The sequence below is a fragment of the Ambystoma mexicanum genome, chromosome 5p (assembly GCF_040938575.1).
Source record: "Ambystoma mexicanum isolate Mex_15411 chromosome 5p, UKY_AmexF1_1, whole genome shotgun sequence".
NCBI classification, from domain to species: Eukaryota; Metazoa; Chordata; class Amphibia; order Caudata; family Ambystomatidae; genus Ambystoma; species Ambystoma mexicanum.
The window spans coordinates 294,600,721-294,624,422 of NC_090930.1; the positions used below are offsets into that span (position 1 = coordinate 294,600,721).

The following is a 23,702-nucleotide window of genomic DNA, read 5'->3' on the forward strand; positions in this document are numbered from 1 at the left end:
ACCACGGGTTGCAAGGGGAAGAAGGGAGTTTCCACTGGTACCAACGTATATCCGTGGAGATCCATACACACTGTTAATGCTTGGCAGTTAGGTGTGAGCTTCACCTCAGGGAGCTGGTTCAGTCTGCTGTGCGGAGTCTCAATGCCCACTGATCTCTACTTCCAGCAATTAGGCAACCACTTTGTCTGATCTGTGGTGGTGAGCAGGGTACTTGGCAAACTGTGCAGCAGGGTCTTTTCCAACTGCTGAGATTTAGTTTGGGAAGAGATTCATCCTAAATGTGTCTACTAAGTATTGCAGATTGTTCTGCAACTTTTCTTCACTCCATCTTTGGTTGGGTATCTTCTCGCATACATCATTCCAACTTTGGAACAGGCCCTGGGCTGTACTCTTTCAAACTTCTGACAGCCATTTTATCATTTCTGGTATGCACTGCCAATGTTTGCAGGCAATCCTGAGCTCCCTGTTACTTTGGGAAGTCACATCCACGCATGGAAATCTTAGGGAGGCAGCACACCCATATCGCACGCACATCGTGTAGAAACAGTGTCCGACTGCAGGGCTTTGCGCGGATATTAGGAAGATAAAGGGTCTGTAGGTGTTCTCACAAAGTACATCCTTGCAGTGATCCCTAAAACTGATCAACTAGCTGCCCCCTAAATGCCACAGTCACTGCACTACATGTCAGTCAGACGTGAGATCTCAACAGATTCAGATTGTATCCTCACTGCTTCCCTTCTCTGCCCCCATAGCTGTCTTGGAGCCATCAAAAAGCGCCGCATGTCCTACTGCCTCATGGTGTCCTGCCTTGCAATTCCCTGAGTCAGGCTGAAATGTAGCTTAATCTGTTGGCCATTAGCATGGTTTACGCTTCCCTACCACCTGTGTATCAATTTCAAGACGTCACTGTCTCCCGAGGCTAGTGCAGGGCAGCTAGGTGACGGTGGCGGAGGGTGACATTAACTCTCTCCCCACCTTAACGTGCCCCAACAACGTATTGCCATGTTTCAGCTAGTCTGTTAAAACTGCCCCTAAGAAAGGTATGCAAATAAACTGTGCCTTTTGATTTCTACTGAGCTACACATCCTGCACTACTTCGACATGTTAAATGCAACATTTCCGTGGGACACATCCTCTCTAAGGACCTCATATGTGGAATGTTTAGCGCTGTGCAACGTGACTTTGCACTGCCAACAAACACCCTGATTCACAGAGTTGTGCAAAGCGTATTTTTGCAGTTTGCACTGCAGAAGTACTCTTTGAACCATGAATTAGGCCCATTTAGCGTGATGCAAAGTGTACTTTTGCACCGGTCTGTGAATCTGGGTGTTTGTTGGCAGTACAAAGTCACTTTGCACTGCGCAAAAAATTCCATTGAATTAGGCCCTAATACTTTTCTTCCAGTGTGATCAGAGACGTCTTTATGGGAGGGCAAAAGGGACACTTGCCCCGGGCCCCCACCTTGTAAGGGGGCCCCACAAGGCTGGCTGAGATTAAGAAGTCAGTTTCCATTGTTCACCAAACTTAAATAGCACACAACAGGATATTGTATTGCATGCTGCTGAGGCTCTAAACCTATTATTACATGTCTTGTTGAAAAGTACATTCTGCTCTGATCAATTCATCTTGTAATGGTTTCAGCATTCACTGTGGTGTACATAGTTTGTGTGTTCACTACGTCTCATTATGATTGCTGTGAGGTAGCATATCAAGCTATGGGTTGTGATCATGATGAGGGGGGTGCCACCAGGTATTCTGGATCCATTTATTCATTTGGTTTGGTTGGGGAGTTTGGGGGGGCTGGGGGCCCAAAGAGGTCTGTGCCCCGGGCCCTAAAAGTGCTTAAAATGGCCCTGAGTGTGACTCTGTCCCCTTGGCTTGTAGCGCATCCATTTCCTCACCGTCCCACACCGGCCCGCCCAGGACACTTCTCGCGTACAGTAATTTGGGTTGATAGTGGAGAGACCTTTCTTCAAACAGCACCTCTGCATGACTCGCATCTTCTGCACGTGTGCCGTTCCTGTAAACTACAAACTCCTGCACTTTTTCACATACCTTTCACGTGTCTCAATCGCCACATTATGTCCTCCATTTTACAGTGACTTAGCCTATCCTTTAATGACGGTGTGCACAGCTGCAAATGCCCCTTCAACAAAGGGACATTGTTTCCCATACCCACTACCAGTGCTCCCGCCTGCAGGCCGGGGGTATTAATGGTGTTTACACCTGTGTTTACAGGCCTTAAAAGCCATTCATATATCACAGTCCTTTGCTGTCCCCTCGCTTTGCTCTGGTCTAATTTGGCTCAAGCTGCCGGGCTGTTGATGGCTTACCCCACCTACAAACTCAGATAACACCACATTCTAAATGTGTGACCATTTATTTGTACCCCTTATTTTTTGGTTCTTTGTCCTGTTAACCTATGCCTGAGGTTCCGCGGGAGAACCCTCTATAAAATGATGATACAGTCATTCTATACCAACAAGATCACACTGTGATCACAAGAATACACCCTGTGCCAGCCTGATAACAATGGCGTTAGTATCTGACCTTTTTTATGGCAATAAATTGCAAGGTGGTTAGTAGTACATGCAGCGCTGGTCATTGGCCCAGATTTTATCTGATACGACAAAAAATGTCTACCTAGGTCTCAGAAAACGACTAAAGCCCATTAATGATCGGCCAGGCACGGGTTTCGAATTCCTGTACAAAGGCGAGTGCCTTTTTTCGCTAGACTCCTGGAACGTCTGGTTAAAATGGCTGTGAATATTCCTGTCCGAATTCCACTCTGCAGAAAATATTGAAGTACAGCCATGGAGGGATGTGCTTATGTTCTCATTTGCTTGCATCATTATAGGAAGCACTCCTCCCTTAATAATGTATTAATTAATCTCCTGAAATCTAAATGTTTATTTATGGGGGGAAGGGTGCTGAGAGAAATCTCAGGTCCCCCTGCCCCTAACTGGTGGGATCCCACAGTTAATAATGTCCATTTCCAGCACTGACTACATGACGGCAATGCCCGGTAGAGGTAGCAGTACATGCTATGTGATGTGCCATTTGATGAGAGCACCTCGGCATATCATGGCAACACAAGGATAATTGATGGTACTATCTGGTTAGCAAAAGCTGTCGAGTTGTGTGATGAGCTGGGCATATGACTCTCGCTGTGGAAATGCCTATCCATTGTCTATGCAACAGCCCAATCTGTTGGGCTTGCTGATGCCCGTTTGTTCCCGATTGTGAACGGCTTACACTCAACCTAAATATGCAACCCAGTTGAACTATATTTAATGGTTAACTCAGAGTTTAATTTTCTGATCCAGAAAACTCAGAAATAATAAAAGCAATGTACATTCCTGTGGACAATTTAAACTACAATGCTTTATTCAAATTATTTAGGGACGTCTCCCTTGCTACCCCTAAAAAAGAAAATTTTGTAAAAAAACTTTGTTTACAAATTGAAGCTCCTGGGCTGTGGCAATTGCCATCTGGCTCTTTGTTTCTAGAGAGGCTGGCTTTCTTGTTCAGGCTTCTTTAAAAAAAACAAGGGGTTCCACAAGTGTAACACTTTAAGCAGTGACCCTAAATAAGAAAGAATAGGAATAACAAATAATTTGTTTTTCTGAAATTCTATACAATAATTGCTAGACTTATTAAAGATTTATTTTAGGCACACTTCAGGGGGTGAGTCACTGATTTAGTCTGTTCTCAAACACCTCAAATTCACAATGCAGGCAAAATCCTCCAAAAAGCATTTAGTGTAGAAGAAGCATACATTTCGGACTATGTATTTTGCTTTTCACAAGTTGCAGTTATAGCATGTTTTTTTCTGCCGATACATATGGTGATCCATTCTTGTATGAAATGTATATCACGTTACAGTGATATTGTAACCATATTTTTCATAGTGTACTTAGAAACAATGCTATGTGATGCCGCTTCCTGTGTTGTCAAGGGCTAAACGATCATGTTGCACCGCTTCCTGTGATGTCACTTTGGGGTGGGGTCAAATGACACTTTCTGTGATGTCATCAGAGGTCCAGGGTCATGTGATGTCACTTCCGCTACCCCTGGCATTTTGGTGAAATGACGTCCCTAGAATGATTCCCTTTGCAGTGTTATCTGATTGAAACGTTAAGTTCTAGCAAAATAGTCTGAATCTTTCCAAACTGATCTGTCCAATATTGGGTAAAGCTACACTCTGATGTTCAAGGACATTGTGTAACACTTCCCACGCTGTAAAACTCTAAATACATATACATCTCTTGAATGATAGGAACACAGAATTTTACAGGGTGGTCCATCCTTTTTTTAACATGCAGTTCTATATATCTATCCGTGGAAGTGAAACCTCATTGGCTGATATCTTCACAAGTTATCATAGACCACTGTCTAATAATCATTCATAAAGCATTAGCATCTTTTGAATGTTGCATGTTTTATTTTTGGTATCCGCAACATGCAGCACGCTAGTTGTTTTGGACTATGTCTCCAATGATCCCTCGTTATTGTTATTACTGGTTAGGGCTAATTGGAGCTGCAGCTGACAACATCCAGGCACGTAGGGCTGCTCTAAAAGGCCGTTCCATTTGTACAGTCACACATTGGATATACTGAATGCTATTTTTTTTATTTTTATTTTTTTATTTATTGTGTTAACTGAATTTCAGTTTTTACAAAGTCTTCTTTCCACTATTGTTTTATGGATGTTTTCCATTTAAAGTTTTCCAGATGAAGTGGTTTGGGCTAAGTCCTTTCGGGTTGCGTTTGTTGGAAAAGAGAGTCCAGGTTCAAACTATGCAGGAAGTTTACCAACGCAATGACTGATCTTCGACTTAGCACATTCATCAAGAAGGACCACCAGTAGTCTTTGTCCATTCTTGAAAATTTGGAGTGCAAATGACCTAGATGAATTTCCCTTTTGCCGATGGTGTCAGGACAGTGGAGGATCAGATGTTTTAAGCTTTCCTTCGTGTCTTGGCCAAACAAAAGCGGCAGGAATCTGTCCTAGTTTTACCTCGGATTTTCAAGACCTTGTTTGTTTTTAAAATGTTCAATCTGGCTCGCAAGAACATCGAACGAAAGGTCTTGTTAGGAAACTTCAATAGGTAACTGATGGGCTCATTTATTTTTTGAGCGAAGAGCGGAGCTGGGCCGCTGCTTTGAAATTCAGTGCTTTCAGCTGTGTGTCACACCAGTCATTTTCTTTCAGTTTATTTGCCGTCTTGGTTGGGTTGAATGCGAGCTCCTCCTCAGTACTTCCTATGGTTTTTAGAAGAGTTTGGTTTTTATGTACCCAGGATTTGAGCATTTTGTTTTGACCTTTCTCAATTTCTTCTTGAATTAATACATAGATTTTTTCTTTAGATAGTCTCACTTCCCTGTAGAACATCAGGCTGTTGAGGGGTACCGTGCCTTCAAGTGGGATTAAACCGAGTTCTCTTCTTATAAGGATTAATGGTGTGGAGATTGGAAGTCGAAATACTTTTTTCCAAAGAAAACCTTCCAACTTAGGCCAAATTGAGTCTGGAATGTTTGGCATGGCTGCCACGCCATAAGAGAGTGCAGGGACCGCTTTCATCCTGTAAACGTTTATTGCAGCCTTGACTGAAAAACAACCCAATTTTTTGTCCACAATGATTAGCTGGTTGGTTAAGGTTTTATGTTTTTGGACCAAGAAATCTTGCATTGTTGATTCGTTCTTCTTGTTGCTAAACATGGTGCCCAAATATCTGAATGTTTCAACTTCTTTGAGGCGTGCATTGTTGAAGAACCATGCCTTTGATGTTTTTCTCTGAGCCGCTTTTATAAGGCACATCACTTTCGTTTTCAGGCTGTTGCTTTCCAGATCATTCTCTTTTAGATATTTGTTCGAGTTGTCCAATTTTCTCTGGAGCCCTATCATTGTTTGATCATTCAGAATGATATCATCTTCGTAAAGCAGTCTACTGATCTTTTTGGAGCCCAGAGAAGGTGGGAAGGCTTTTACATTTCTTTCAGATTGTTGATAATCGCCCGTATAGGCGTTGTGCAGGGGCCGATGCCAGGGTGCATCCTTGTTTTACTCTGCATCTTATACAAATTGATGAAGAGAGTAGACCTGTGCCAGTCAATCGAACTCTCATTGATGTTTCAGAATAGAGGTCTTGTATAGAATTAGCAGGGTGGCGGGACATTTCCAGTTGGTGAGTTTTCTCCATAGCTTCTCTCGATTTACATTGTCAAACACTTTGGACAAGTCGATGAAAGCCAGACAAAGAGGGGACCCCCCTTCCTGTACTCTTGCCTTGAGGATGTTAAGAGTAAATATATTAGCCATGGTGCTTAGGTTTTTCCTAAAACCCGTTTGGAAGTTGTCCCACCCCTCGGAAGATGGCATCCACGTCTTAAAGTTGTCAAGGAGGAAAGAGCCAAAGAGTTTCCCAATGCAATCAAGGGGTGCTATTGGTCGATAGCTGTTTGGATCGCTTTTATCTCCAGATTTGTAAATTGGCACAACGTTAGCTGTCTTCCAGGACAATGGAATGGATCTGGATACCCTGCAGGATTAAAATATTTCGGCTATCAGAATGGACCAACTGGGAGGGTCAGATTTTAAGTCCATGTTTGACAAGCCGTCTGGCCCAGGTGCTTGAGATGATTTTAGTTGTTTGATTTTGGATTCGATGCAGACTGGATCGAGTTCGATGTCCCAGTGTGTACTTCGGTCTTTGTAGGGTTCAGTCTTTTTTGAGGATGGATCGAAAAGAGCTGAAAAGTGGGAGATCCAAGTTTCTTCAGGGACACTAGATGTTAAAGTATCTTCACTTAGTGCTCCTTTTGAAGCAATCAGTGACCAGAACGCCTTTGTTTGTTTCCCACTTAATACTCTCAGCATTTGCTCAGAATCACCTTGGTAGAGCTGGAGTTTGAAGTCTTTTAACCAGTTCTTGTAGCTATTGGTTGCAATCCGAGCTGCTTCGCTGTTTATGATAGAAGGGAAACGTCTGGATTTTCTTTGGGCTCGTCTCATCGTGAGTCTTTTATCTCTGAGTGTTGGATTGTTACAGTGGTTGGTCTTCGCTTTCATACGGCTACCCAGATTTGAAACCTGGTATGGCTGTAGTAGTGGACAATAGTCCGTAAGGCTGGATGACGTTTTTGAATTTTCCAGAACTTTGGCTTTACGGTACTTTGTTGTTAATGTCGTGATGGTTGAGTTTTTCAATCTCAGGCGTGTGGAGTTAGCATAAGTCTCGATGTTAGTTGTTCTGAGGTCACTCAGACTCTCGTGAACTGGTAAACAGGGGGCTGACCACTTCAGTTGCAGAAGATTATGATCACTGTTAAGAGTGCGAATAACCTCAAAACCTGTAATCTCCGTCAGAAGATCTCTGGAAAGGTAGACATGGTCTAGAGTTTCATTTCTTCCGGCTAACTCCCAGGTTGGGAGGATCGGGTGGGTAATTTTTCCCAAGAAGTGGACATTGTGAAGGTCGAAGGTGGCCATCAGTTTCGCCCATTTCCTTCCTCTTGAATGCTATATCTGGCATGTAGGTTTTTGGAACTCTACTAAACTGCCACACACTAATTTCTCACTTGATTGCACTTGAACGTTGATCCACTTTTTGGTGTCTCTTCCTTTTAGTGGGTGATGCTAGTCAGCCAGTAGACTATCCCTTATTTCCTATTTAATATGGCTTTCACCCCCTTAGCAGTGGGGTGAACATGGCTGGTAACGGTCCACCAGCCCAATCTACGGAAGGCCCGTGCGAAGCGAGGGCCTCAGAAAGGGCTGTGGCCCGTTACCAGCTATGTCCGCCTACCCTCCAACGGGGTGAAAGCCATTTGCACCCCAGGGTTTATCTGGGGTGCAAATGTTTCTTTTCTTCCCCTCAGGAGATTCTTGCAGCTTGCATAGCCAATCTCCCGAGGGGGAAAAATAATGACAAAAAGATGGCTGCCGCAATAGGGAAAAAGGACTTTGTCTCTTTCCATTTCTATGGCGGTGGCTGGGATTGGAAAGAGCACGGGGACTGGAGCTCAAAGCTCTGGCCCTGCAGGTAAATTGAGAGAGGGATAGGGGGTGGGGAAGTGGTTTGATTAGTTTTGGGGGTGGTGGGGCAGCAACCGGGAGAGGCTCCTTGTTGCCGCCACACACACAAAAAAATGTAATAAATGGTGCCACCTGGGGAAGGGCCTCAGATGACTCGAACAAAGGGCAGATAATGTATATTGTCGCCTACTGTTCCAGCCACCTGATATGCTAATGTCCCTTCCCCGAGTGTGAACAGAGCATTTACAATGAAGACACAATCAATGCCCCTGTCACACAATCAACATTAAGACAGTGGTACACATATGTAGTAACAGCAGGATCTAGGCCTCACTCTCTTGAGGCCATATGTGCCACAAGCGAGCGCTGTGTGAAAGCAGATAATGCTCTGTCCCTCTTTATGCAAATTGTAAATCAGTGGTATGATATGATGCGGCATTTATAACGCGCCTGTATACAAGTGCTTCTAGGTGCGACAAGACATGGAGGGGGAAACAAGGGAGGACAGAATAACGATCTCATTAGGCCTTGTGTCATTCAGATCACGCAAGTGCAGGGAAGAGGAAAGGGGAGAAGTGCCAGGGGGTGGTCAAGGGGGAAGTGCAGTTAACTCACAAGTGCAACTAGTGGGTGGCTCATAAGTGCAGGGAGAAGGGACTGTAGGATTTCAGATACAGACCCTTAAGTGCTGGGGATCCCGGAGGCAATGTGAGGGCAACTGAACATGCAGGAGCCTGGGCCCAAGTTCAGAGGGTGACCAGATGACCAGTGCGCGGAGCAGTCAGGTGCATCAGCAGGGGAGAGAAAGAGAGAAAGTGGAAGCAAAAAGGAAGGTCTTGCGGAAGGTCTTGAGTTGCTTCCGGTACCGGAGGTTGTTCTGCTCAACTTTGAGAGAAGCAGGGAGGCTGTTCTAGAGGGAGGCCCCAGCTGACGAGCTAGACATGCCCCCCCCTCTCTGCTTGGAAAAGCGTCTGACCCTCCGACAGTTGGAGGTGGATGAGCAGAGAGCTTCCAAAGGAAGATGTTTTGGAAGAGAAAGTTGGAGGTAGAGCGGTCCCAGGCAGGCCCCAGAATTCCTTGTGGACAATGGTATTCATGGTATGTGCACAAACAAGCAGTAGCTCAAAGGGAGCAAAGTGTGCTCCACCAGGCAATGGCTATACGGTCCATGCAGTATGTCACATTTGTTCCTGCCAAGAAAGAAAGCATCATGCCAATTGTATGTTAGTACAAGCAAACCCTCTAACAGTTTTGTTAGGTATTATTAAATCCAACCCAACATTCACCATACAATGTGTATACCTGTGTATGATAGCTTCGTACAGCTCAGAGAGTCCTGTTTCAATGCATGAGCCATATTGTTGATGGCTTCGAGCTGTGTCAGATGGGGTAACACTTTGGCCCTCATAATAACATAGGTGCTCCCGTAATGAAGGGTGCCGCTAGGGGACCGGCATCCTTCATTACGGGACGCCCTATTATGAGGTTCCCCTTTGCGGACCCGGCAAAGATGCCTGGTAAAACCAGGTGTCCTTAGCGGGTCCCGCGAGGGGAACAGGGAGCAAATAATGGGCTGTTATTAACGGGCCCATTATTAGCTCCCTCCCCATTCCCATTGAGCCCTATGGGGGCTCAAATGGGGATGGGTTAATTCAAGGAGGAATTACCGGGTCCTCCAAAGTCGGAATGACCCGGTGATTCCTCATTGAAGGAACCCAGTACTGGGACCCAGTATGGAGGCAGCCCTTGTAATGAGGCCCTTTCTCTTGGTCCCTTTAACTCAGAAACATGCTCTGGGCATGAGTATGCCTCAGAAACACTGGTTATAGCAATCTCCCCTACATATTCTGTGCGTGCCTTATGGAGTCATTGTTTTCACTATGGCAAAGATTCACATAATGTGTCTGTTTTACCTTTCAGGACCCGGCGGGAATATTTGAGCTGGTGGAAGTTGTTGGAAATGGGACGTACGGACAAGTCTACAAGGTATGACTCGTTGGCAAATGACGAATACAGATGTTTATTGTACAGAATAAAGGGACACTTGTAAGGATGAAACTACGATGCTGAACATAGATGTGTCTAGCCATGCTGCAGTTTGGTACAGTGTAATAAGAACACAGATGTGTTACAGACGTCTCTCTCTTGCTAACTGCTAAGGGATCCATTTGCATGTATAACAGGGTTGGTCTAGGCGGTAGTCATTATCTTTCTGTATTCTGTAACAGAGCTGCCGTGATTGCCAGAGTTTCCTGTTTGCAAGCAAGTGCATGGCTACATTATCTATGCTAACCATTCTTTCAAAGGTCTATCTTGGGGAATCTCTGTGGAAAACCGCCTGCTTTAAAATTGCTTATGCCTCTGACCACTCATTGCAGCAGGAAATGAATCATGCGGCCACTTCCTAGCATGAGGCATTCTGATGGCTCATTTCACTGCAGACCCAAAGCTGGCATTTCTTTGTTATAATGTTTCTTATAATGTTTATTTCTTGCAAACTTATGCAACGCGCCCTGGAGACATTTGGGGCAGATTTACTGAGCTCCAAAGATTAGTGTAAGTAGAACTTGAGTCATTGTGTGGTGTAAGTATTTGTTACCTATATTTTGTTTGACCTTGGTCAATTTAGTTTTACTTACACTGTTTTTTGAGCTTAGTAAATCAGCCCAATACATATATACATAGCTGAGGCTGATTTACCAAGCTAAAAAAAAAAATGTGAGTAAAACTGACACCAAAAAATGGCTTACGTCTTTGAGTTTAGTAAATGTAGTCTTACTTAAGTTACCTTTTTAGCTTAGTACATCAGACCCATTTGTCAACATGCACAGGGATTGAACATCTATTGTTCTGGATTTCTTTTCTCATACTCTCTCCATCAGCAAGTATCAGAGCATTACCTCCTGACCCCATTCCTCATCGCAGTCCTTACTACATGAGCCTGAGTGTCTTTCCAGAAACACATTGCTAACATTTGAGTAATGTATAAATGATCCCTGATCCCTACAAGGGATGTAAGTTCTGCCCCCCTTTTCCCTCTTCCACAAGAAGGTTGGCATAGAGGAGTTGCTATGGGTCAGCAGAAAATAAATAATATAAAGGATTACTTGTGGTGCTGTTGCTGACTATATGCCATCATCTGTGCTGTTGCAGGTGCCTTTTCGGATTACAGTAAACATATGCATTGTTGTCAGGAACCTAAAATGTTCCTGTGGGTCCCAGCCTAGGGATACACGGTTGCTGGTGGTTCTGTATGAGGCATTATCATTAGAACGCTGCAACTCCACCGTTATGCTCTGTGCTGTTGCGAATACCGGTCTGTGTTTCACAATAGGAGAGAGGATATTGTTGGAAGTACTGTTGCGGTCATAATAGTTCTTCTCTGATGTGTGCATGTGCCAGCTCCGAACAGGGAAAGAATGCAGAAGATGAGGCGGGTAGACAGTGAGGAAAGCCACATCTGTGCTGTAGCAGATGCAGGCGACGGGTCGCGTCCGGCTACGCTGAAGTGGAAAAGGTGCAACAGACAAGATAAGCAGGATGCACTGCAGATGCTTTTTTTTTTATCAGTGCCCCATGAATGGAAAGATTTTATGGAGAAATCAGAGTGCTAATTTCCCCAGTTATTGAATTGTAGAATAAATAGTAATACAACTCACAACTACTGTCAGAATCTCAAAACATAATTGATATCCCTGAGCATTGTAAAAAGATGGGGTATCAAATTGTGGCTTCTCCTGGGCTGAGCGCTAAATGTGGGTGGGGGTGTGGCTTGCAGATAAACAGTGGCCATCCCCTATGTCCATTGATTGTAGTGGATTCTGTAAAACTGGAGCAGAAGAAAGTGCTGGTGAAGAGGAAGCGAGTATCTCCTATTGCTGAATCATCCAGAACCACTTCTTTTCCCAGGGTGTCCAGGCATAGGTATCACCATCTGAAAAGCAGGGCCTCCACATCTCCTAGAAGAATGGCAGAGGCTGAGTGAGTTCAGTTGGTGCAAACATCAGGGGCAAGTCCCCGTTAAAGCCAATGTTGGCGGCAGAAGAAGAAAAGGGGATGATACAAATTCACATGATGAACCTCTGACGGTGAAGGGGGCTCAAGAAGAAGGGAAGGCAGTGTTTCCTATTAAATATATCTGAAGGGAGGACCTCAAGGTGGTCTTACACAGAGCAAGGCAGAATCTAGAATATGAAGCTACTCCTCCTTCACCCAAAAAGAAACCAGTTCAACATTCTGCCTTCACCATCTTTTCCTTTTCACAAAGATATAGAACATGTGGTTCAAATGAAATGGAAATACACTGAGCAGCTCTCATTCCTAAGGTATCTGTTGTAACTGTATCTCCTGACTGGCTATCCTACTAAATACCCGGGAATGTTAAACTTGACGATCAGCCGGGGCATCTGATAGGTCAACACAACTTTTCACCAGATGATGCACCCCAGTGTATAGTAAGATTTAGTGGGCCTCGAAGGGGACATATTCAGTGCCAGCCAGTAGCCATCCCTGGATGTATACCTCCAGTACAGAGCCACTGAGCATTCATAGATAGCTTCTTGTAGATACAGATGCACTGTCCCTCTCATCACATCATAGCCGTTCTCAGCAGTATTTAGGCATTTGCTTTTGCTATAACAGGCGGCCCATGGCAGGGGCATGATATGTGAATGTGTCACGCACCAAGGATTGGGAAGAGTGAAAGGGACATGGAAGGTAATTCCAGATTATGTTTGGTTTATTATTATATTTTTCCGGTGGTTCCAGCTTCCCTGTCTCCGCTGCCGCGCTCTGGAACTCCCCCCTCCCTGCCTTGAGATCTGCCCCTCCCGACACCTTGTCCGGAAAAAGACTGAAAACCCACCTGTTCCATTAGCAACCTCACCACCTGCTAATTGTTGGTTTAACTGCATAAACTGTAACTAGCGCCTAGACGCCCACAGGTTAAGTGCACGCTACAAATGTATCCATAAATCAATACATACGTGTATGGGATCATAATTACGTTTAGTACTCCATGCTGTCGCAGTCCTTACAGCCACGCCTTCTTACCCTTTCATTTTCTTTAACACAAGAGAAGGGCAGATCATCCAGCCCTTGAAGGAATAATCTAAAAAGCCTTAGAATATTTGGGGTACTATTCTTCAAAGGCAGTCAGACGTCATGCAGTAAGGACAGTGGCGAGCCGGAGGACTAGAAGTTATGATGATTTCCATACGTAATCTGAAGTTTTGAAGGCAGGTACATTAAGTTTAGGCGGGTGAGAAGGGCATAGATTGCCTCTGTAAAATGACCCTGGGTACTAGAAGACCTTTGCTGTTTGATTGTAATCGAATGCCAGCATTCTGGCAACAAGCGTGAAGATGCCAAATATGGCCCTGCCTTCACCATGGAATTCTGTTACTTTGGGCAGAGGCAAACGATAACCACATGAATTAATTCTTGTGGAAGCCTATGTTGCTCATGTTGAAACATCCATTTTCAGGGCATATATAGGCTAGAAATGCTGTTGGGGGTTTGAGCAACTGACTACATTAAGGTCACCATTGACACATATTTGGGAGATACCTAAAGACTCCTGAGAATATTTTGGTGAAGTGTGCAATACTGCCTGCCCTCAAATATGCCATTAACCCTTACTTCTGCAATTTAAAACTTTCATTGGAGGGGTCTCTCCTCTGTTTATTGACTAAAAGCGGCCTCCCTACTTCCTGCCCCTTCTTCCTTCTGTTTGTTTATCTGGTGTTCTTTTTGGATGCATTGTTGTGCCGTGCTGCATTGCATTGTTGTGCATTGTTGTGCCGTGCCAGTTGCATGATTTCTATGGTATTGTTGTTCGTGAATTTGTGCTTGATGACGATGAAATGGTGTCCACCGTTTCTGAGCAAGATGACTGAAAGGGTATTTAAAATGTACTCGATGTTATCCTCAACAAATATGTGTTTTTGCTTTTTGCATAATTTTCTGAAATGCATCTTCTGTCAGATACTCACAGTGAAATACACTTTATTCCTTTTTTGGTCACTGGGGTTCCAGATTTGCTATATATTCTTCATGGGTTATGGTAAAATATGTTTATCTTTCTGGAATATTTCTTAAATAAAACACGAATAAAGGTAGCAATACTAAGATGGCCACAGCATTCAGGACGACTATTAGTATATTGATAAATGTAGTAGAATTGAAGAATCCTTGCTAATATTCTGCAGACCAAATACCAAGGTCATCTGACAACCAAAGCATATTATTCACTGTATTGTTTTAATTTATTTAAGCTGTATAAGAACCTGTTTCTTTTATTTAATTGTTTATTTCTTTTAAAGATGGGAGAAAACACATATTCTGTTTGTATACATTTGTAAAGTTGCTTGTTCAACTAAAACAAATAATTAAAACATTTTTTTTAAAGTACTCACTATTTAGATGAAATATATCAAATATTTGTGGTACATTGAGGGATTTCCCCATTGTCCTTTTTTATATCTACATACTGTTGTGTGTTGCCCTCCTTTTTGTGTTAATACATTTTATATTCCCAAGAAAGTGTTATGTTTGTTCCTGCTAGATGATAACAACAGTTTGTATCGTTTCTTCAACAGGGCCATGCTAGAATTATAAACACAACAAACGTTGTCATGTTTTTCAGGTGGATTCATGTTCAATCTCTCACCCACGTCTGTTGAGAAGGCTAGGAATATGGGGGTAGTGTTGGATGTCCACCTTGCATGTATCCCACAGATTGACTGTCAAGGAAAACACACAAGGGTGTGCTGTATCAGAGCCAGGCCTTTTGGTGCTCATCGTGTTGACTTGTACCTGCACTTACCTTACAGTGTTTTCTAACATCTTGTATTTATCCAAGATTGGAATCGAATATTACACATGGCCCTACTAAAATCCTGGAACTTGATTATTATTCCCCATGCTTTTCTCACTTTTGAGTTTGGGCTATTAGGTGGCGGTTATGTGCCTCCTATAATCCTTGTGGGTGTTGCTTGGTTATTTACCCACCCATTGACGGTGCATGGCCATGCTAATCCCTATGGGAATCCCCACCCACAGCACCCTCCTTGGGGTCTCTTTGAGCTTGCTCTATCAAGTAGTAAAATCAAGCTTTACCCAGCCAGTGTTTTTCTATGACATCTGCTGAGAGTCAATAATTGCAGCTATAACTGGCTATTGGTATAATAAAAAAAAGTTGTAACCAAAAGTGCCTTTAGCCACTTGATTTGTATCTGTCCCTTGCACTAAAGTTCTGTTAGAAACAAGCATTGACAACGGAAACAGTTTTCTCTAAACATATTAGATAGATATTTGCAAGGTAATGCAATCATAGGGCCAGGTAATCACTCAATGTTTCAGCTGTTGCAATATTATGGCCAGGTAGCACCTTTATATTAGTGACTAGCAAATGCCTATCCCATAAATGTACATTGCCCACACTGTTGGCTTTGCCAATTCATGTTTTCCCATGCACCCTCCTATCTTCCCTCCTTACATCTTCATGCTCTGAAGTATCCTTATGCATGTGGTGCATTATAAAACAAAGGATAACATATGGAAATAAAAAAGGAGTTGCCACAGTTGACTGCATAGACTTTTTAACGTTCTTCCACGCCTCAATTTCCAAAGAGAGCAGACCTTCTGCAAAAATTGGCTTTGCCAAAAAAGGAGTAGTCTATTAGCATTCAGACTGACTTACCTGAAAAATACTTCCCAGATGTGCACCTTATCCAAGGCTGGGCTGCCCGAATGACCATGGGCCTAAAGAAAGAAGCCCACATCACTGGGTCCTGGAAGTCCCTTGATTGGTTCTTTATGCAATGGAAAATGGACTTCAGTATTATGTGCTGTACCCAGACAGCATTCTGGGATGCAACTCTGGAGTACTTCACTCGCTGGATGGGGAACTTCCTTTCTCTTTATTCACCCCCACCCTACCCAATCCCCATTTCTTTTCTCCTAGGGCTGATAGTGAACCCGCTTGAAAAATAATATCAAAAAAGTTCTCAGAACATATTCAAAGAATGCATATCATAAAAAGGTACTCATATAATTACCTGATTCTCATAAAGGTGTCAATCACAAAACCCCACAGAAAACGCACACATTGTATGCACATTACTCATGGGCACAATTCCTGAGATGGTGTGTTTCTCTTTGGCTTGATGCCCTATGATCAGTCACACACTGACCGCCACCTGATATCCTGGTGCCACCGGGATTTCACAAGCATTAGCGGTAATTGTGAGTCCCCATTTCCATGGAGTCTAATGGAACTCCATGGAGAGGGGGTCACTGAAGCACCGGCCCTGCTGCTAACGCTGCCGGTGCTTCAGTGACAACCATGCCGGTAGGGGCCTGAAAACCCGGCAGGTCAGGCCTGCCAGGGGATCTGTGGCTCCTGTTAAGACGGATTTCTGAACTTTGTCCTGGAGGCGCAGAGGTCCAGAAGGCCAACCTAATTACTTGGAACAGGGTAACCTCTGGACAAGCCAGACCAATCAGGGTAGCGATCGCGGCGGTCAAGACTAGATCTCAAGAGGGGTGAGGGTGACTGAAAGCCCGCAATGAGCACACAAAGCAAGGACACTTTCAAATTACTCCAAACAGGTGTTATATTAAAAATATATACACATTTATTCCAAGGCCTTTGCAACAATGACCGTAGCGAGAAATCACGATAAAACTCTAGTAAACTAATACATACCAAACCAATACAATATATATACAAATACAAACGAGTCTAAAGCGTTAGATGCACGAAATGTGTAGTCCACCTAGAAGGGGAGGAAAACAGGCAGTGCGAAATAATGATTAGACCCAGTCCGCCTTCAGAGGCACCTAACTAAAAGGAAGCCCAAGCCCTACGAAGAGTGGAGCCTTGTGCTCAAAAGTACCTGCACACGCTGGTGCCAGCGGGCAAAAAGGGGAGTCTCTTCGAGGGAATTAGGCAGTTCAGTTCGGTGCACAAAAGAAGATGAACAGAGTTCCGCGACTCAAGCGAAGCCTCCACTGTGGGCAGAAGCAGAGCGCGAGTACGGAAAGGCGTGCTGTTTGACACAGCGGGGAAAAGCTATGGGCTCCTGCAGGAGGGCGACCAGTTTCTAGCTATGCTACTCACCGGTCCCCGATGCAAGCAGACCCAGGCTTCTCCGCGTCAGTTTCAGTGCTGGCAGGTTCAGATAGGAGCAGGGGAATTCTCGTCGTCGTGTAGATTCTGCAGCAGCAGAGTTGAGTTAAAGTTGTCCCAAACGAAGTGAACCCGCACAGTTTGTTACCACAGCAGGGCAACGGAGCGGCCGTGTGTATCTCAGCCAAATGTACACTACTTACTTCAGACCTGGGAATGCCAAGTGTACGAATCGTGTGAGAGTGACAAGGACTCGAAATACAACACAACCTGGCGGCGGTTACAGAGCAAGACTCCTGGGTAGGCTGGTCAGTCTGCTGGATGGCCCAGAGACACTTCCGAAGGCTTACGTGCAGGAGATGGTGAAGATGCCGAGAATAGCTGTCCCCGCTATTCCAAGGGTTGAAGTACCAGTACAGGCCTTCTGGTTCGATCAGAGGTAGAAAGGGTTTCACAAAGCGACAGCAGTGCAGAGGAGCAGTCCTTCAGCGGGTCACCAGCGATTCCTCGGTTCAGCCTCGTGGTTGCAGGATACTTGGCTCCTGTATTCCTTTGTTCGTGAGAACTCAGGAGATCGACATGGTAGTGGCGTTTCCAGCCCCCTCTTATCCACGGTTCCCTTCGCGCCAAAACGGAGGGGACCCAATGGGAGATCCGCTTATCAAACACTACACCATACGTGGACCTATAACGGACCACGGTGGTCCCAGGCATTCACACCACACTAGACTCTCTGGCACCCAGGATGTGTATTGGGACCAGACATCCCAGCCCACATCCTGGAGGCACACACAAGGCCTGTAGAAGCCGCGAAAGCATCTGTGTTTCGCAGGAAAGTACATGCTCAAATAAGGAAGGCCCCGGGTCGGCTCGACCTGGCGAAGGTGAAGGGGGCAAGACGGTCAGCAGACAGGACAAAGGAGCCTCGTGGTCTGGCCATTTTGGGAGCCATGCCACCATTTTGGGCTAAGCGCGAGAAACGCGCTTAAAACGCCAAAAGGAGCTCAAAAACACAAGAAACGATCGCTGCCACCATTCCCGTCCGTGATTCACTTGCACCGATCATTTACAATCCAAACAGAGTATCTAGGGCCTGTAGAAGACTAGAGACCCAAGAGAGCAGTAATTTAGCTTATAGTGCCCTCTTGTGTCATGTTGGACGAAAGCTGCAACATGATAAAGAAACTACGGAAAACAGTGTTTCCCGGTACTGACTGTCTTAAGGGCATGTCAGTTTCCCCGTAAGAATGGAGCGAAAGCCCAGAGGAGTGCGGCAAAAGGCTGCACTTCTCTGGCAAAGTCTAGATCATGGTGAAAACAACAGCAAAACGTTTAGGGGTTGCCACATGGAAGGACAATTACCCACAATTAAGAAATCTTTCCTAACAGCTCCTACCAGCATTGTTGCAGTTTGATGGTCCTGAAAAGTTGCTGCTACGTAGCTACCGGCACCCTTATTTCCAGACTGCCATGCTTGAAATGACGGCCAATATATAATAATATAGTATGTGTCACTAGCCAATAGTGAGTCTATAGCATGTGAGCATAAGTAACTGGCATATGCACTTAGGCATATAATGACTGCACCTGGACATTTGGCCTGCAACAGTCAGAGGGTGACATCGCCAGGGCATTCAAGGCTGCACCTGAACACATGTGTACCTAACACACAAAGCTTTATGTGCCATATCATGGGTGTAACTATGAATAAGGGTCAAAAACTGGCGTATGATGGCAGTACCTTGAAGCCATTTTCTTTGCTGTGTGAGCTATAAAACGGTGCACACACATTCCTCTACGTAGGTATGTGATGACTGCACCTGGTGCATGATTGCAGTCCATGGATCTAGGACGTGATGGCAGCACCGGGTAATCATGTGGCATTGCCATGCCTTGATTATTGTACCCGACCACCTGCTTTTAATAGCCGGGAAAGGATGGTGCACCTGGAATATAACCTCGTGTTATAGCTCTGTGTACATTAGAGCTCACATGCTTTACCACATCGCTACAAATCATGTGGCCTATCGGATGCTTTACACTGTGTTCCCATGACCCGCCCTCTACCACGGCCTATGCTGGCTAGTGCTGATGGGAGGTGTAGTGCAGAAGATCTGGATGGCCACCTAATGAGTACACTTTACAACATCCTTGTTCGGAGTAGCAACCTGCTCCTCCTTTACCAAGATGACATTTAAAAAGAAAATACAAAGATCACATTTAGTAGAGGCTCGGAAGCAATTGAAACAGAGTCCTTAAATTCTGCCCGGCAGAATGGGCACCATGCTGAAAGGACGCGTATTTAAGGTATAGTCAGGGTAGAACAGTAACTTGCCACTGTTTAGTGCCAATTGATGCAAACATGTTGTCCACTTCATTCAACACCTATGCCCTCAAAACATGATTATTGCTTATCTGATCGCTTTCCGAGAATTCCCTTCCATCAGGCAACAATTTGGTACACTCGCCCCAAGACAAGTAATTCACTGGTAGGGCAACTGCAGGCAAAGGGTTCAATATACGAATGGCTTATTTAGGAAAAAAAGACTTTTGTGATGTGTCCATTGACACCCTGGTGTTGAGGATGGTAATGGATTGGCCACAGTAATGGGTCGTACCGGCTCATACTTATACTGCACTATTTTTAATAATCATCAGTAGTAATATCCATTTTCTCTACCTCTTTGGAAAACCAATGTAACCTTCCACCTTTTGTGTGGAGGAAGTAACAGGAGGATTTGCTTTATTTGGAGGTGTCTTAGCTCATAATCAGGAGGAAGGCACTGCCTGCAACAGTTCTTTGACCCTTGTTCTTGCGTGCAGATGTGCAATGCAATAATGTCACTATATGAACATGTCTTCACTACAAAAAAAAAATTTGAAACTTGTTAAGACTTCTTAATCTTCCAACTTTTTTGTGAAGGTAAACATTTGAGGACGTTTATGGAAGTGTTGTCTCTCGTAATCAAGAGTTATACATTGAATGCAATAGTTCTCTGACCCTTGTTCAGGCGGGCAGGTGTGTGATACACACCAGAACTTCTTGAAAACGCCACCTGTGTTTACTCTTACTGCCTACCTCATATTGAGAAGAAGTAAAGTTAGAGTGCAATTGTAAAGCTGGTCTATGTAGTATGCATGCCTAACAAAGCAAATAATGTATGTACTGTTCACTGGCGTGTTCAGTATATGTACCAGCTCCCATAACTCTCTCTGTGAGTGTGATATCAAACGGTGCTGCATACTTGTCAAGATCTTTTGATGAGGACCAGGTCACTGGGGTTATAATAGCCCTGTGAAGTGATGGGTTTTATGCAGGCGATGATGACGAAAACAAAAGTGGCTAGCTAGAAGATTGGCACGCGGGTATTGATTATCAATTTCTGAAATGACAAAAAAGGATACATTTCCCTTCAACATAAAATCGGACTCTTTTCAATATCAACTTTAATGGAACACATTCTTTACTAATCTTGAAGGGGGTCACAGGTGGGCATTGAACCCAGAGGACCCGCGCTCTGAAAACAATGATCACAGATGGTCCTGGGGAACATTGAAGCTCAATGGCGTAAAGCATGAAGCCACAATTGCAAATGATGACAGATCTTAAGGCAGTCATTCCTGAAGGCCAATTTAGGAAATGGTGTGGGTAGGAACTGGGGAAGCAAATAGCATTGAACAGCGATTGCAGGCAGCGAGCACGATAAAGTGTGATAGCTGCACATCCCGAGCGGCTCTATGATGAGAAGCGTTCAGGAGTCTTGACAAGGTCAGCAATGATGGGACACACATATAAAAGATATTAAGGCGAGAAGGTTTTCGTGAAGTGATGAAATGTACCACTTGAAAGGCGATAGCAAGGAAATTATTGTTGCTAGAAGAAGGTCTTTACAAGTGTATATGATGCAAACCTGGCCGCGGTCTCTATAGATTAACGGATACGAATCACATCTACTATTAAAGAAGAGAAAGAGTGTGCAAATGTGATCCAGTGCTGTTTTTGTTTGTAGGCTGGTGTTTCACAGAAGCCCTGAAGGTCTTGTAGAGTGAAATGGCAAGGATGGTTTAAACGTGCACGAGTAGAGGAAGCTGGGCTGTAAAGGGTTTCTCAAAGGGGCACGCCTTTAGAGCAGGTGTAGAGGGAGGTAAATCATGATGTGCTGCAGTGTCCCTCCAGGAAGAAGTGTGTCTGTTTATGTGAGAGGATTAAGGAAACAGAAAATGTGCTACTGCCACATGATCAATGGTACAATTACCAGATGACTCTGGGCTAATATGCCATTTCCTAGTTTTTGTATTGAATTTAGCCTTTGTTAATTGAACAAATTGGTCCAGACACCAATGTTTGGTGAAGGAAAAACGCAGGTCTTGAAAAGGTGGTGTCCTGTTGGTGTGGCATGATCTGGTCACTCTAGCAAAATGATCTGCTCAAATCTTACAACGAAAAGCCTTTTATGCAAACTTTTTCATGCAGAGCCTTGAACGATTTAACCAATGAAGCCAGCGGGAAGGTGCTCTTGCACTGGATCTGTGGGTTGCATAAAAGGGTGACCGTTGTTTCCAAAAGGGCGTGTGCTTGATGGGAGTGTCCTATAAAGTTTCTCAGTTCGTTTCCAAATGTGTTCGCGCTTGACCACTTACTTTTTGAATATAATGTACTTCAATGACAAGTTCAAATGCAAGGTATTTCTTCAGTTTTCGTCCTTAACACAAAATAAATTACAATGAAACAGTAATCTTTAAATGATCTTTACAATCAAAAACTTTGCTTCACCTCTTGTTCGTGCCCCATGTCTAATAAGGTGTCGATTGAGATGTACCTTTCTTAAATCAATAAGTCATACACAGTTTAGAAGAAAATGAATCAAACCGTCAACATTACCTATCTTATCCCTTTCTCTCAGATCCACATTGAAAATTAACAATTGCCCTCATTACGAGTTTGGCGGTAGCCATGCCGCTATTGGCGGCATCACTGCCGCCGAAATCGCATGCAGGTCCGGGTCCTCAGAATGAGGAATTACCTGGGCCATTCTGAGTTCGGAAGGCCCGGTAATTCCTCCCTCCAAGGACCTGGACCCAAATCGCATGCAGGTCCGGGTCCTCAGAATGAGGAATTACCTGGGCCATTCTGAGTTCGGAAGGCCCGGTGATTCCTCCCTCCAAGGACCTGGACCCGGTCCTTCCCCATTCCCATTTCAGCCCCCATAGGGCTGAATGAGAATGGGAGAGGGAGCAAACAACGGGCCATTACGAGTTGGCCCGTTGTTTGCTCCCTCTTCCCCTCGCGGGACCCGGTAAGCACGCCTGGTTTGACCAGGCATTGCTTCCTGGGTCCCGCGAGGGGACCTCGTAATGAGGCGGTACGGGGTAAATGGTGGCGGCACCTTTTACGGCACCGTTTACCCCATGCAGCCAGGGTCGTAATGAGGCCCAATCTATCTTTTATTATCTGTGCAGCTAATCTCGTATCCAAGGTCAATCTCCTCAGTCTGCGGGATCTCATCCCTTTCAAATAAGACTCTGTCCTAAGGGGATTCTTCATCTGCATCCATAGATTCAGGGAACTTTCATAATTTCTTTGTCACCCATTGTTACTTTCCCAAGGAAGATAGTAAGGTAGGCACTGTTAGCCTACACTATCTGACCCGGCCCTGCCCCTCAATTTCCCTATCCACCACCAGTTGTGGCACTTTCCAGGCAGCTACTTAAGAACTCCATGACAGCTGTAAGAAGACAGCATGAACGAGGCTGCTGGCCATGTGAGTAGAGCCTGCCACTCAGTTGCTCTACCTATCACCATTTATGGTGCCTTTCAGGCAGCTAGTTAAGGACTGCAGGCCAGCTCCAGGCAGACAACATTGAGGATGCTGGGCACGTGACCAGGCCCTGCCACTCAGTTGCTTCACCCACCACCTACTCTGTTACTCTCCAGGTAGCTATTTAAGGACTCCAGGCCATCCCCAGGCAGACAGCATTCACATGACCAGGCCATGCCACTCAGTTGCCGTGCCCAGCACCAGTTCTGGCAACTTCTAGGCAGCTACCTAAGGACAGCAGGCAAGCTCCAAGCAGACAGCATTGAAGAGGATGCTAGTCAAGTGACTAGGCCCTCACATCACCAATGTTTGCCCCTTACAGGCAGCTACTTATGGACTCTTGGCCAGCTCCAGGCATATAGCACTGAGAAAGATGCTGGTCCTGTCATCAAGCCCTATCACTCAGTTTCTCCGCCCACCACCAGTTTTTGGCACCTTCCAGGCAGTGACCTAAGGACTTCGGGACATCTACAAGCAGACACACTGAGGAGGTTGCTGGTCTTGTGACCAATCCCTGTCACTAATTTGCTCCGCCCGCCACCAGTTTTGGTGCCTTCTAGACAGCTTCCCAAGGACTCAAGGCCAGCTTCAGGCAGACAGGATCAAGAGGCTGCAGATCACTTGACCTGGTCATGCCACTCAGTTGCTCCTCCGAGGACCGCTTGGGTAGCCTTCCAGGCAGCTACTTAAGGACTGCAGGCCAGTTATTTCC

At 44.9% G+C, this 23,702-nt stretch overlaps 1 protein-coding gene across 3 annotated transcripts in view; it reads left to right on the top strand.

Moving 5' to 3' along the window:
• Positions 1–23,702, top strand: part of NRK (Nik related kinase) — a 1,461,188-nt gene that overhangs the window by 125,173 nt on the left and 1,312,313 nt on the right. For all 3 annotated transcript variants that reach the window (XM_069612728.1, XM_069612727.1, XM_069612725.1), the window contains exon 2: positions 9,959–10,024. In XM_069612728.1, coding sequence (XP_069468829.1) covers positions 9,959–10,024 — 66 coding nt within the window. The remainder of the gene's footprint in view (positions 1–9,958; positions 10,025–23,702) is intronic.